General features: G+C 47.3%; 1 protein-coding gene across 1 annotated transcript in view; it reads left to right on the plus strand.

The window, feature by feature from the left end:
* Window positions 1-6,697: 6,697 nt before the first annotated feature.
* The window catches only part of IGFBP3 (insulin like growth factor binding protein 3), a 52,971-nt gene continuing 44,238 nt past the window's right edge, over window positions 6,698-15,430 (plus strand). The window contains exon 1 of the mRNA XM_086964910.1: window positions 6,698-8,725. Within this exon, the coding sequence (XP_086821036.1) occupies window positions 8,344-8,725 (382 nt within the window). The 5' untranslated portion in view covers window positions 6,698-8,343. The remainder of the gene's footprint in view (window positions 8,726-15,430) is intronic.

Genomic DNA, 15,430 nt, shown 5'->3' on the forward strand with positions numbered 1-15,430 from the left:
CATATTTCTATGCAGAAAGCACAACAGAGTTGGTGGTTTTGTTTAGGATATCACCAGTCTTTTTTCTTGGTACCCAACATGTATATATAAAGTTTCTGCTCTCGTTGATGTTATGACTATCAGTTTCTCCCTGCTGAAATGAGAACAATATAGTGAGGGATATAAAAGAATGTTGGGTGACTTGGGTGTATTATTGTATTATTGGTTTTGTACTTTGGGGGGGGGCACACAAGAATCTAATGAACAAAAATACTTCAAAATGACAAGACAGAGATCTTGCTAATCCTGTCAAATAAGCAACAAACGAAAAAGCAATGCAGTGCAAAACAAATCTGAATGTGCCTTCACATAAATCGATTTCAAAACGACCTACACAAATAAATACAATTAATTTGTCAACTATTTTATAAAATAATTGCTTTGCAAATAATATTGAGAAACTATTGCAGGAATTAAATTGCTTAAACATAATAATTTAGTGGAAAATGCAAAAGCAGAATAGGATTACACGACATTAGTATAGTTTTCAAATGAATTTCCTGTAATCAGATGACTATAAACTGCCATTTGTAAATGTTGCCTTGGATGCCTGGACATGTTAAGTATCACTTTTTCATCACCATCCGACATATCTTGTACTTTCTCCAAAATGGTATCGCCTAGTTTGGTTTATGGCCAGGGCCAATGGAATTATGCAATTCTGCGGTCTCAGCTATTTTTGCATAGTTATAGATTTGCCACATAATCCACCATCTGCTGCATAATATGCAGGTTCAAAATTTTTTTCCAGTTTAAACAAATCAAAAGTAACTAACAATATGGCAACGTGTTCGTGCGCAGTGGAAGGCCCTTCGCAGGAGTTAATCTGTCAACTTTTTGTTGCCTATTTCTATACTTGATTATTAAACTGCTACTAATGAGAGGAAATCTTTGCCCAGCCCATGTTAGTATGTGTAAAAATTACAAAATAATGAAGTAACACTATTCAAAATGTGCTGCATTATGCTGTATAATTTGCCTGTTTTTGCTGCATAATTTAGTCAACCATGCTGCATAATTTGGTGCTACCTACTGCATAATTCCAGTGGCTGTGCTTATAGGAAAGTTATTCTGAAACTACAGAGCCTTTGTTGACCATATTCCTCCACATAGCAGTTAAGTATCACTTTGATGACTCTTGTTATGATCTTCTGTTCTTAGTATAGCTACCTCATATCACGACTCAACATTGGCTAACGGTTATGTACCAACAACATCTCGTGTCTGGAAAGTAATCAGGTTGTACAGAAATTGCGTACAAGTGCAATAAGACTAGCACTGAGGATGGGCAAGCAGTGGGGAACCATATGCCTGCTGCTGAAAATTGAAATAGTTTACTGAAGGTGTTTACGGCTCCTTGCATGTAAGCCTGGGCGTGAAATTCTGCTCACGGAGATTGTTGAGTTATACCCACGCCACACTCTGTGTAGTGTGCGGAGTTCTGAAAAATGCTACTCCGCGGAGCAGTTTTTTCTACGCTTGCGCTCAACAAAATTAAGTTGGCGAGGGAGGAAAATCTTACTCCAGACCACCTCCTGGCAAGATTTCTAAACGCATGCAGTCACAGATGGCAGCTACTGCTCTCTCTGAGAAACATTCTGTTATGTTATGTTATGTTATGAGCATTTATTACGCGCACAGCTGCTCCAGCAAAGGAGCGTCCTGGCGCCCGACAAGGTAACAACATAACACAGCTTAAAAAGAGGCAAACTAAGGGCAAAACAAATTAAGGAAATAGAAAGGTCTTGACGGCCCTACGAAATGAGAACAGATCATCAAGGGCACGTATCTTTAAAGGAAGGGAATTCCACAAGGCCGCAGCACGTACTCGAAATGAGCGGCCGCCAGCGCGGCTACGCTTGAACCGGGGGACTACTGCAAGTTCAAGGTCCGATGAACGTAGAGAGCGGACCGGAACATAGGGAGACAAAAGATTCAGAAGAATCTGGGCAGGAGAGCCCTTGAGGATCTTGTGGGACAAACAGAGCACTTTAAATTGAATCCTCTGCTTAATCGGCAGCCAATGAAGAGAGCGCAAGGTGTTGGCAGCGGAGCAGAACCTGGGTAAGCCCACGACTGCTCGAGCGGCCGCGTTTTGCACGCGTTGTAGATGAGTGATTTCGACCTGGTTTATCCCTACCAAGAGGGAGCTGGCATAATAGAGCCGAGAAATCACCGTTGCCTGTACCACAAGCTGCCTGGTCGAGGTGTCAAAGAATTTTAACACAGGTCTTAAACCGCGCAGAACAACGAAACAGCAAGCAGCAGTTTTCTTTGTGTGGCAGACAAAGCTAAGGGCAGGATCTAACCACACCCCAAGGTTTTTTATCTCCGAGACCGGAGTCGGCGTGGGGCCAAGCTCTGAAGGCCACCACATATCGCCCCAGAGTTCCGCTTGCTTGCCGAAGATCATGATTTCCGTCTTTTTTGCGTTCAACTGGAGACAGTTGGAGTTCATCCAGCTGGCAACCGCCCGAAGTCCATTCTGGAATCTTGGGGCATCCAAACATGAATCCCCACTGAGCGTGACCGCCAGCTGAGTGTCGTCAGCGTATGACACCATAGTCATACCCCACCGCTTGACGACATCAGCCAGCGGCCTCACGTGAAGATTGAACAACGTGAGGCTCAGCGAAGATCCCTGAGGGACCCCAAGATCCAGAGGGTAAGATTTAGACTGATGGGGCAGGACGGCCACGCAAAAAGATTGGTCAGCAAGAAAAGAGCGGAACCACTGGAGAGCAGGGCCAACGACGCCAGCTTCCTCCAGGCGCTCCAAACTAATCCTGTGCGAGACGGTGTCAAAGGCGGTGCTAAGATCTAATAAAACAAGCGCCGCCGTTTGACCCGCATCTAGCACAGTGCGCAGGTGTTCCACCATGAAGAGGAGGGCTGTCTCCGTGCTGTCACCAGCTCGGAATCCATTCTGCGTGGCGTCCAAGATGTTGGCCCGCGTGCGATGGTCTGAAACGAGCAATGTTCACATGCGCCTCCGCTACTTTTGCCGGCCAGGGAAGAAGCGATATCGGACGATAGTTCTCAGGTTTGCTGGCGTCCAGAGACGGCCTCTTCAAAATAGGCGTGACCACTGCCTGTTTCCACTTGGCGGGAACCAAACCAGATGCAAGCGAGATATTAATCAAGGAACTGACCGGCAAGAGGTCGAGAAATGTCGGATCTCTAAACAAGGCCGGCCTTAAATACCCTCTGGGTATGTAGCGCGCTATATAAATCATTTGACTTTGACTTTGACTTTGACTTAGACTTAACTTGCGTTGAGGAAGCTGCCTCTCAAGTAGAACTTCTACTCAGGCAGCAGAAAGAAACAGTGCACCCTTCCAGCGTGGGACAAAATACCTGGCGCTAAAAATCAGCGTGAATGGCCCTACCTAACACACTCCGCTGCTTGCAGAACTCCGCGTAGCATTGCGGATTTTCTGGGTCACTTTGCAGAGTTCGACAGAGCGGATCTCCTTGATCTTTGCCCAGGCCTACTTGCATGTTGGCATCACTGTCTGAAAGATCTGCAGCAGAGTGTCCGGTGTACACCAACGGTCCATGGATCCATGCTTAATTTCACAATATCCACTGACGGCGTTCGAGAATCCCATATAGAATCATTGTGATCGAGTGCATTTTATAGGACTATCTTAACCCCTTCCACGCTGATGACGAGCTGGGCTCGTCATGACGTAGCCTCCTCGCACGCTGATGACGAGCCCAGCTCGTCACGTAACATGCGATTTAAAAAATCTCAGTGTGCGAGCGGAATTCCGCTAGCGCGCATGAGGTTAAACTCTGGCACGGTTTGATACCACAAAAACTGTGTTGAATAACCATAATCTGAAGGCTACATATATTAGAGTCACCAGAATGGTGAGTTTTTTATGGTCTGGCTTAACAGCACTGCTGTCACCAAATAATGATGTTAGAACTACCAGGAGAGGATCTTTGGCTCTGCCGACATGTTGGGAGCCAGCGTTAAATGTTTTTATTGGGTAGAGGTTGTGAGCTTCCACAGCAAACAGTGCTTTCTCTCCAAAGCTGTGATCATTTTATTTATCCAGCTGCCTAAGCTTGAACATTAAGGGGCACACACATGCCTCCACTATGCTATTAAAGGGGCAGATTTACAACAACTGGCGCATCCCCAGGGATGCGCCAGTTATTGTGCGCCGCAGCTCCACCACCCATGGTACACCGCATTTACAATGCGGCGCACCATGGGGCAAAAACGGCACAGATGCGTGACGCATCTGTGCCGTATAGGGGGCGCATTGCTGGAGTTGCGTCGCAAGCGCGATGCAGCTCCAGCAAGGCTTGGGGGTGACCTATCTGTCCAATGCTGCGTCAAGCCTTACGCCTGCTTCAAGCAGGCGCTGGGTTTTGACGCAGCATTGGCCTAAAAGTGACTGAGTGAAATCTTGTAGATTTCACTCAGCCACTTTTGCGAGGCGCACCTGCCCCGGAACGCCCACCCTGCGCCGGAACGCCCACATGTGGCGCAGGGCTTTACAACGTGACGCATCTGCCTAGATGCGTCACGTTGTAAATGGCTGGCAGGGATGCACCACGTTTACGCCACCATTGCGTGACGCAACGGCAGCGCAAGTACGACATAAATCTGCCCCAAAGTGTCTTAGATAACTAGATAAGTTACGGTGTTTTATCTGCCATTACAACAGATTGAAAGAGGCAGGTACTAACTACCTACCGTACATGGAATTGTTGGTCTGGCTTGACAGTGCATTCATAAGCCAGACCTTTTGGCATTGCCAACCCTTGTCTAATGTGGAAGCTATCCTAATTCCAAACGTATATCTTTACTGCGACCCATTGAAAGGTAATATACATTTATACATGGTGCTTTTAAAACGATGCCGAGTGTACCACTGCAAATGATTATCAAAATTAATAGGTGCCCAGAACGGGCCTACAACTTTTATTGAATCCTTTCTCCATTCCATTAACCCTTTACTTCATGGCAAAACATAAAGAGTAGCACCTGCCAAATAGAACTGAAAGGGGGCAAGCTTGTGCCAAAGAGGGCTTCTACGACATGGCAACGCATGACCATGAATAAACCGAGGTGGCTGTCCAAGAAAGGTTGTGGTACTATATGACATGAAGTCACTAGCCAGCAATTAAATATACACCCTCTTTTGTAAAAGACAGGGGCAGATTTATGTTAACTGGCGCATCCCCAGGGATGCGCCAGTTAACATGCGCCACAGTGCGCCACAGCTCCGCCACCCATGGTGCGCCGCATTTATAATGCGGCGCACCATGGGGCAAAAACGGCACAGATACGTGACGCATCTGTGCCGTAAAAGTGACGCATTGCTGGAGTTGCGTCGCAAGCGCGACGCAGCTCCAGCAAGGCTCGGGGGTGCCCCATCTTAACAATGCTGCGTCAAGACCTACGCCTGCTTCAAGCTGGCGCAGGCTTTTGACGCAGCATTGGCCTGAAAGTGACTGAGTGAAATCTTATAGATTTCACTCAGCCACTTTTGCGAGGCGCACCTGCCTCGGAACGCCCACCCTGAGCCGGAACGCCCACAAGCGGCGCAGGGCTTTACAACGTGACGCATCTGCCTAGATGTGTCACGTTGTAAATCGTTCGTAGGGATGCGCCACGTTTACGCCGCCTTGCGTGACGCAACAGCGGCGTAAACGTGGCGCAAGGGCCTCATAAATCTGCCCCAGAGTGTGGTAACTCAAGTCGGCCTGCTTTGAAGGATGACAGAGAATGCCAGTGTCCGATGCCATGCTTTGAAACATGCACCAAGCATCAGGAAAGGCTACTCGTCCAGAAAGAGTGAGTCGAGTAGTGAGCTACACGCCCGTTTAGTGTATTTTCCCCTTCACGTGGATTTGCTGCAATTACACTGCGTCACAGGTCAAAATTTGAAAATGTTCGCGGTGGCAATTTAAAATTGGAATAAAATAAGGGGAGTCCGTAAATATAAACGTGAGGAGATGGTGGAGAAGAGCGCGGCAGAGAGGAGAGAATGATCGAGAAAGGAAGAAATAGAGAGAGAAGGAAAGCGAAGCTGCAGGAAGAGGAGGATTCGACAGCGGTGGGGAGGGGGGAGAGGCGAGAGCAGCGTGGGAAGAAAAAGAGAAAGAAAGAATGAGAGAGTGGGTGAGGGAAGGGAGTGGCATGGTCAGGTTGGGTGAAGCAGAGAGAGTGAAAGAGACATGGTGGGGAGAGACGGAGAGAGAGAGGCTGAGAGATAAGTGTGTAACATTTAGGGGGTGAACAAGTGGAGAGTTGGAGAGAAAAAAGTGAAATTGAAAAGAGAACGACAGATAAGAGGAAGACCGAGGAAGCGGGGGGGGGGGGGCAGAGAAAGAGACGTATAGGCGGTGGGGGTGGGGGGGGGGTACAGTAAGGAAGTGAAATAGAAGAGAACGAGAGAGGGGGAAGAGAGGGGTCGTGGTATAAAGCATATTCGAAAGCATAGCGACAGAATGTGCGCGGTGTTCCTTTCCACGTAGACGCCCTTATGCACACATATTATATCCATGAAGAGACTGCGTCTAGGAGGACAGTCAGTGCCATTTACGATCTGAACTCGGTCCAAGAGCTGGCCCCTTAAACCTGGCCGTAACAGACACGCCCCGCAGGTTGGATCTGCTTTCACTCAACTGCAGCGGGCACCCGGGATTTCAACCCGAGTCCAGCGAGGCACTCCCGGCTGCTTCCGCGTGAGCCGACGGACTCCTTGTGCCAGCGCCAAAGGCTTCTCACCCGCCCCCCAACAAAAGCGGGCGGAATGCCGTCTCTTTTTATGACTCCACCGCCTCTTCTTAAATTGGTGTTCTTGGAGGTGCGCGCGAGAGCAAATCAGGAACAAGGCAGCCCCCAGCCCTCCTCTCCCATTAAACCGAAACTTGGCTTTGACACACTCCCCCCGCGGTGGCTGCCCGTGTTCTGCATTATTCATGTTCCGGGGCGTGCCTTCCGCAGAGCTCTATATTAAACAGCACTTGTACTGAGCGAGCGAACAGATGGAGAAAGGGGTTACAGAGAGTAGAGGCAACAGAGAGAACCAAAGGGGACCTCTAAGAGCGAGATTTTTTTTTTCCTTGTTAGCTATTTATTTATTTTTTTAAATTGCACATCTTTTTCCTCGAGAACATTTTAAGCTATTTCCTCACTCCTGAAAAGGCGTCTGCTTGCAACCCGGGGTTTCTAATTCTATCCCTTTCTTGTTTGACGCCTGTTGGGAGTGACTTGCACTTTGGAGTGTGTGAAAGCTGCACGACTCCCTTTTTTTCCTGGACTGTATGTTAGTTGTGTTTTTGTGTTACTTCGCCATTTGTACTTTGCACGTTTTTGACGGCTCGCTGTCAGCTTGCAAAGGGAGCTCCTTGCGGCCAAAAGCTTGTGTGGAGATTTGTGTGCGTAGGCACCCCTTCTCTCTGGCCCCCGGTTTCTCCCTCTGTTCTGTGTTTGTGGTACGCTCTCATTCTCTCTCTCTCCAGTTTATCAGGTCAGTGTCTTGAAATTGAAGCGCTTGCAGGCTGTTTGGCGCTTTATTTAAGCGGGACCTGCCAGTTATTTTCTAAAACTATTTTGCTACTTATTCTTGCCTACTGAGTTTTTCCTGGCAGCCTGAGTGTGGCTCTGTGACTGTGAGTGTCTTGTGAGAGCTGACATTCTGTAGCGTGCCAGTTTCTGCTGTGTGCCCCCCCGTGGACACGTCTGCTTCTGTGTCCGCTTTTCATCCTGGTTCATCCCTTCAAGGCTGTCCGCTTGCTTCTGACCCTTCTATTTCTTGTGGAAGGGCTCCCCCTTTTTTCCCCTCTGACACTTTCTTTGCACGTTCTTTACGCTTTTGTTCACACCTGCCCCGTACCTGTCAGTGGCGTTTGTAAAATCTCACCGTCCCCTTCTTTGCGTTCCTCAGCAGAGTTCTTCCTGCCTGTCTATTCTATGCTTTGCATACTAAGCTTTGCTTCAAGTTAGCTTGACCCTGCCCCGCTTTGGTGGGCACTGCCTGCCTGTCATCCCAGTGAGGTGTTTGCCTCTTCCTCCTGGTTGAAAGGTTTGTTTCTTCTGCACCTTTATTACAACCTTCTGGCGCATTCCCATTCCTACCCTGGCCTCTCTGTCCATTTACTCTTTCCGATTCTATTAATTGTCTATGCCCGTCTTCTCTGTCCCTCCACTCTGTCCTTCACTGCGCGTCACTTTGCCCCTGTCACTTGGCTGGGTCCCTTGGTGTAACCTCTCTCCCTACTCAGGGCAGGTCCCCTTACTCCACTCCCCGCTGCCCTGCTATTCCCCGGTTTGCCATGGACCAGCGGCAGTGTGTGTGGCTGGGCGCCGCGCTGCCCCTGTGGGTGCCACTGCTGCTCGCTCTGCCAGCTCTAGCGGTGGGGCCAGTGGTACGCTGCGATCCCTGTGACTCCCGGGCGCTGGAGCAGTGCCGGCCCCTGGCTGCGGAGTGTGCTGAGCTGGTGCGGGAGCCAGGCTGTGGCTGTTGCCTGACGTGCGCCCTGACAGAGGGGCGGCCCTGCGGCATTTACAGCGAGCGCTGTGGCGCCGGCCTCAGCTGCGAGCCTGCCCCCGGTGAGCTCCGGCCCCTGCACGCCATGCTGGAGGGCCGTGGCGTCTGTGCTAACATCTCAAATCCCGGGAGAAAGCTGCTGCCGTCTACAGGAGCGCCCTCTGCAGGTGAGAGCAACAAGACTGCACTTTGCTGACATGTATTCGGAGTGCAGGGGAGGTACAGAGAAGAGGAGGAGAAAAGAATACAGGGAGGGAGAGGACTGTTTGTGTGACTGACATCCTCCTCAAGGGTGGTAGGAATTTGCACGTGAGCACTCTGTGAAGTGTCCTCGAGTTTTGTACCAGGGGCACGGTAAAAAGTTTTTAGTGCATGCTGTAAAGTTTTAACTGTCTGTGAACTTTCAGTGGGGAACTATCATAGGAACAGGAGGCCAGGAGAGAAATGTTAAATTGGGGACAAAGGGGTGGCCATCGAGAAAACGACACCAGGTTGAACGTCCAAGGGTTAATTGTAAAAATTATGTTCTGCCCAGGGTAGAGTTAGGTCTCCGTGGACAGGAAATGTCACAATGAATACATGCTCAGTGAGTGCAGGACACTGGTCTGCGCCAGAGCTCGTAGGAACGACTGAGGTGTACAAGAGAGTAGTGCTAAAAAATGCATGTGTAGGGAAGAAATTTCATAATTAGTCGGGTGCTCAGAGGGGAAATGATGTAGCCACTTAAAACTGATCTAAAATCCCTGTATCTTCAGGAACACAAAAACCTTCGGCATCTCCAGGTTCCCCCATAACAGTTGGCCATCATCTCAACAGACTGTAGTAGTGGGTTTGAATCTCAACATGGAAAAACCACCCCAAAGGGATCAATCATGTCTTTCTCGCTATTATACCCTGAAAAGTACTCTGGGGCAGCTTAAGAGCAGTGTGCATCAGCGTGCAGAATTAGTAAGCCAATGCAGAAGAAGTTGAGGAGAAATGTCTATGTGCGCCCAAATCACTGTGATCGGCTTAGCGAGTGAAACCTCATCGAATGAAACCTCATGATGTTGTGCTGTCCCAGAAAGGTGTGGGCTCTTGCAGGGAGTAATCAGGAGGCAATTTAAGTGAGCAGAGTGTTCAAAAGACAGTGGCATTTGGGGGTAATCAGGAGGCAATTTCAGTGAGCAGAGTGTTCAAAAGACAGTGGCATTTGGGGGTAATCAGGAGGCAATTCCAGCGAGCAGAGTGTTCAAGAGACAGTGGAAAGGTGTGGGCTCTTGCAGGGAGTAATCAGGAGCCAATTTCAGTGAGCAGAGTGTTCAAGAGACAGTGGCATTTGGGGGTAATCCGGAGGCAATTTCAGTGAGCAGAGTGTTCAAAAGATAGTGGCATTTGGGGGTAATCAGGAGGTAATTTCAGTGAGCAGAGTGTTCAAGAGACAGTGGAAAGGTGTGGGCTATTGCAGGGAGTAACCAGGAGGCAATTTCAGTGAGCAGAGTGTTCAAGAGACAGTGGAAAGGTGTGGGCTCTTGCAGGGAGTAATCAGGAGCCAATTTCAGTGAGCACAGTGTTCAAGAGACAGTGGAAAGGTGTGGGCTCTTGGAGGGAGTAACCAGGAGGCAATTTCAGTGAGCAGAGTGTTCAAGAGACAGTGGCCTTTGGGGTAATCAGGAGGCAATTCCAGTAAGCAGAGTGTTCAAGAGACAGTGGAAATGTGTGGGCTCTTGCAGGGAGTAACCAGGAGGCAATTTCAGTGAGCAGAGTGTTCAAGAGACAGTGGAAAGGTGTGGGCTCTTGCAGGTAGTAACCAGGAGGCAATTTCAGTGAGCAGAGTGTTAAAGAGACAGTGGAAAGGTGTGGGCTCTTGGAGGGAGTAATCAGGAGGCAATTTCAGTGAGCAGAGTGTTCAAGAGACAGTGGCATTTGGGGTAATCAGGAGGCAATTCCAGTGAACAGAGTGTTCAAGAGACAGTTGAAAGGCGTGGGCTCTTGCAGGGAGTAATCAGGAGGCAATTTCAGTGAGCAGAGTGTTCAAGAGGCAGTGGCATTTGGGGTAATCAGGAGGCAATTTCGGTGAGCAGAGTGTTCAAGAGACACTGGCATTTGGGGGTAATCAGGAGGCAATTTCAGTGAGCAGAGTGTTCAAGAGACAGTGGAAATGTGTGGGCTCTTGCAGGGAGTAATCAGGAGGCAATTTCAGTGAGCAGAGTGTTCAAGAGACAGTGGCATTTGGGGGTAATCAGGAGGTAATTTCAGTGAGCAGAGTGTTCAAGAGGCAGTGGCATTTGATTTGGGCACCCAGATGAATACTCACAAGAATCTTATGCAGCCATCGTTGAGCATGAGAGCTCAGGGATAGATGCTGACCTGAATCAGATTCTTGGAAGATGTGCCTTGAGGAATGAGACACTTGAGGTAGACACGCATGCATAATTGGGTGCAGGAGACCATATGACTATGAAAATTGGGTGCTTGAGGAGATACAACTTCTGATCTGAAGAGCTCAGGAATAAGTGTAGATGTTGTTGATATCATCCAGATGTTTGCCAATTTATGTCAATTTGAATTGAATGCTTGGGTTCTTAGAACGCCTGGTTTCAATCTTAGCAGGGATTAGTGAATTTGTTAGATGTCTTGGAGAGAACTAGGACTCAGAAGATCATTTTCTTGTGAAACATTGATTGTGGTATGTTTCTACACTGCTTGCTTTAGAAATCCTGGCACTGAAGAGCTCTAAAGCCCTGAAGGTTGGCTAAGTGGACTGTTTAGGTGAACACTGAGTAAGTTTTAATAGGACTGCTTAAGGTGACCCATCCTTCTAGGCTATTATTTGATTTGATTTGTTACTTGTAAAGAGCTCAAATGCCATGGGGTCTTGGCGCTGAGTGAGGTACATGGGGATGGTGAGCTCTGAACGAACCATTTAGATCGAGGAAAACAGCCAGGTTTTCAGCGTTTTCCTGAACCTCATTAGGTTTGGTTAGAGTTGTAAGGTGGACGGCATTTGGTTCTATAGCTTAGCCGGACAAAATGGCAGGGTACGCCCCCTCCACCTTACCTTGCGGATTTTCGGAGTGCAAATGAGGCCCATCGTTGTGGATCTGAGTGTTCTGTTGGGAGAGTACCTAGAGAAAACTTATGGACACAGTTTACAGTTCTGAAATGTTTGTGCGGTAGCCTAATGCATTCTGGGCGCTGTAGAAATCTAGTATTGCTCCCATCAAATTAAGTAGAATAACTCATCTAAAATTGCTGATTTGTAGGTAAAAAGTTCAGGACTGGAGGTAGTGTCCCTAATGACTGGGATAGAGTTGATCAATCGCCCTACTCTTGCTGAATTGCATGTTGCTAATAAAATAAAACTATGTGCTCAAGAACAAAATTTCAAGCACATTTTAGGCTTTAGTAATACAACAATCGATAAGAACAAATGTGGCCAAATGTCATTAAGAAAAAGCACCATGGTATGAGCGTTAGGAGGGCATGTATGTAACTTAGCCACTTTGAAGCAGCTGACTTCTACACAGAACTTTGAAGGGTTAAAAATGCTTGCGCCCATCTATCCCTCAAGGGCACCAAGCAAAGAAATGTCAGTGTTCACAGTGACAAGCTTGAGAGAGGTGAGAAGGCAGAAATGGTAGTGTTTGTTTTGGGAGGATAGTGGTACTGTCACAGTAGTTTACATTGTATGTTTTTAATGTGCCGCTGGGCCACTGTCATAGCAACACACATGTGAACAAGGAGTCATGAGCTCCAAAATGCATTAGGTAATGTTGTTGCAGTTATCTAATAAACATGCTTGGAGAAGCAGCAGAGCGGCAGTGGGATTTCTCTTTGGAGGACTGAGCACATTGGGTGGACTTCTAGGGGTTAGTTACCCCACCCGAGCTCACCGTGACAAAGAGGCTCAGGAGACAGCGACTAACATATTTGGAATATATATATATATATATATATATATATATATATATATATATATATATATATATATATATATATATATATATGTGCAATTAGTATAGATTAATGGGCTAATGGGAGAGGTGTGGCGCAGCGGCCAGGGTCGGCTAACTCCGGAGCCCGAGCTCATGGTTCGATGCACAGCACCGGAGGTAGATCAGCTCAGCACCTTGTGACTCTGGGCAATAGCTCACTTAATCTCCCTGACGGCCTCCAGCACCTTGAGACCCTTACGGGTGATTAGTTTGCGCTTTACAAAAACAGAGTTATTCAAGTACCAGGTTTATCCCCTTTCTAGTCGTCTATGTGCTACCTGCAAACCACAGATTTTTATTCTGGCAGATGTTCTAAGCTGTTCATTCTTCTAAAGATGATCATTTCTGCATTAGGGCCCCCATCAACACATTTTGCCCCAGGACGCCCCAAAGCTTATGAAGGCACTAGATGAAGTAATAGCCATAGAGCCTCCCTACATTTAAAGTGATCTAACCTTTTGAGAAAATTGATATTACGTGAATTCCAGAGCTCACCTGCCAGCTCTGAGAATGCTTGTCCACTCTTTGTTGAGGTTTGTACTTTCAAGGTGGCAGAAGTGGAAGGTTGGCAGGCAGGATGACTTGAATTGAAAGCACTTTCCTAACAATGTAATGCACCATAGATTGGGTCACTCAACAGACAAAACTGCCTGGCTTCCAGAAGCTTTTGACGTTCAATGCATCAACTACATTCCCTGCCAAAGTGACAACCTTTGCTCCAGTTTCCGTGCTAAGCATTCCTGTAAAATGGGTGTTGAAAAGCACAGACTGATCATGCCTGGTAGGCAATTGCCAGGGACACGGGAGAGCCTGTGTACAAATAATAGGATTATGTTTGCAAAGCAGTGATGGAAGGCTGTTGGGAAGCGCTGCTGCCTGCTCTCTGAACGCAGCAAGTATTTCCTCATCTAGAGTTGCTTAGCTTACAACAGGGATCGGGGAGTCACTCGAAAGTGCCTTTGCAGTCTGCGTCTGGCTGTGCTGAACAAACATCCCTTTCTCTGGCAGCTGCTGCAGACGCCGCGGCACACACAGGCTTTCAGTTTCTCTCAGGATGACTTCAGTGCGCAGTACGTCTCCTACTGGTTCCGCATTGAAGCCGAGTTCCCCTAAAAGGGCCACACAGACCAATAGAGTCCCTGTGGTTCAGAGGGGGATGGGCCCCACTTCAGGAGGCCCCATACAGCGTAAGGCCTAATAAATTGCAAAATGCGAGCGTCTCAGTGGTCCATTCTTCATATTCTGCAGAGACCCCATCATATTTCGTTATATCCACTCTGTTCAATAAGGGCCTTACAGGCAACTTAAGCTTGTACTCTCACAGGGCTCGTAAACTGGTAACCACAGGATTTGTGGAAAAAATGCGCTAATAACTCTATATATTGAGTGCAATTAGATCTAAGTGGTCCTTGGTTTCGCCTGATCAACAAGTGTGTATTCAACAGCAAGCCTACTTGGTAAGGAGAAATAAAGCGGCCACCTATGGTTCCCCCAGGGAATGGGCAGATGGTCCCAACAAGATGCCATGTCCTCATTGCTGATTGGTGTATTTTTAGTGGGAGGAGGACCAATAGAGAAGCATCTTGTGAATCAAGTACTTCTTCAAATGTATGGGTCTTTTTAGCATGCGTGGCAGGCTGTTTAAGTAGATTGTGAAAAGGAAGGAACAGATTAAAAGAAAACAACATTTGTTCATATCTATATGGAATTAGAAGGCTTGAAACTCTCCTAAATTCTGTGTGCTGGCTAAAGTCCGCAAGCCGCTAACGCTTTCCCTCCTGTGACAAAGAGCGACTAGAGAAACACAACACCAGCAATATTAGCGAAGGCGTGTAAAAGGCCCATTGCTGCCAAGAGTAACCACAGGGGAGATGTGGTTTTCGAGGCAAGAGACGGAATTATAAGAAATGTCACTGCGAATGAGCGAGCCTCGCGTTGACGTGTAATGAGTGCAGCGGTGTGGGATAGGAGGAGGGGCGGATTAAAAAGTGCCCTAGTCAAGATCGAGTTGGAGTTTTGTCAATGTAGGATTTGCATATTTTTCAAGTACGAAAGGAGCAAATATAGCCGCTCTGCTGTGTGTACATGTACTTTAATATTTTCAGGGTATTGACTCACTGTGTTTAAGATCTAACTGGCATTAATAGAAGTACATTACTAGTACAAGAACACATATCTCAAGTGGTATCTGTCTTTGCACCTACAGCTTTGCAGACTACATAATTCAATGTACTCCTATGCATATAGTTATTTTTGCTTGTAAGTGGAACTTGATCAAAATCACTGGTTAGTGGGCAAAAATTCTACGTTCATATTTCACATTTAAATTTTTTATGATCAGCGGATATTTCTATCCACAGGTCAAATTTATTTTTGCAGAGAATCCACCAGCTTTATTAATTTTCAATTCAAGAATAAATATCTCGTTAGAGGCAAGAAAGGGATAACACTGGTTTGGACTAACGAGCAAGCGATACAGGGCAGTCGGAAATAGGATGAGCTAAGCCAATTACGCACTTATGTGGAGGACTACCATGAGTTCTCAGTTGCCCCCTGATGTTATTTTCTGAAACGTCAACTTGCTTCTTGATCAGCAACAGGGGCAAATTGGGTGCTCTTATTTCTGACATTGCAACATCACAATGCACTTCGATGGTCACTTGTCCCGCAGCAATATGGATGGAGCACTATTGGATTTTCCCAAGGTCTTCAATGGAGACTCCCAGGCCTTGTATCTCCATTTGGCGACTATTGCAATGGATTCTTTACTGCCCCATTCGCCTTAAGATCACCCTGTAACTCTGTCTTCCAGAGGTGGTACTGAAGTATGGGAATTAAGAGTAAGTTGCTCCCTGCCCCCTAACTTTCCCTACATGTTCTTCATTACTATCCTAG

The sequence above is a fragment of the Lissotriton vulgaris genome, chromosome 4_1, assembly GCF_964263255.1.
Source record: "Lissotriton vulgaris chromosome 4_1, aLisVul1.2, whole genome shotgun sequence".
NCBI lineage: Eukaryota > Metazoa > Chordata > Amphibia > Caudata > Salamandridae > Lissotriton > Lissotriton vulgaris.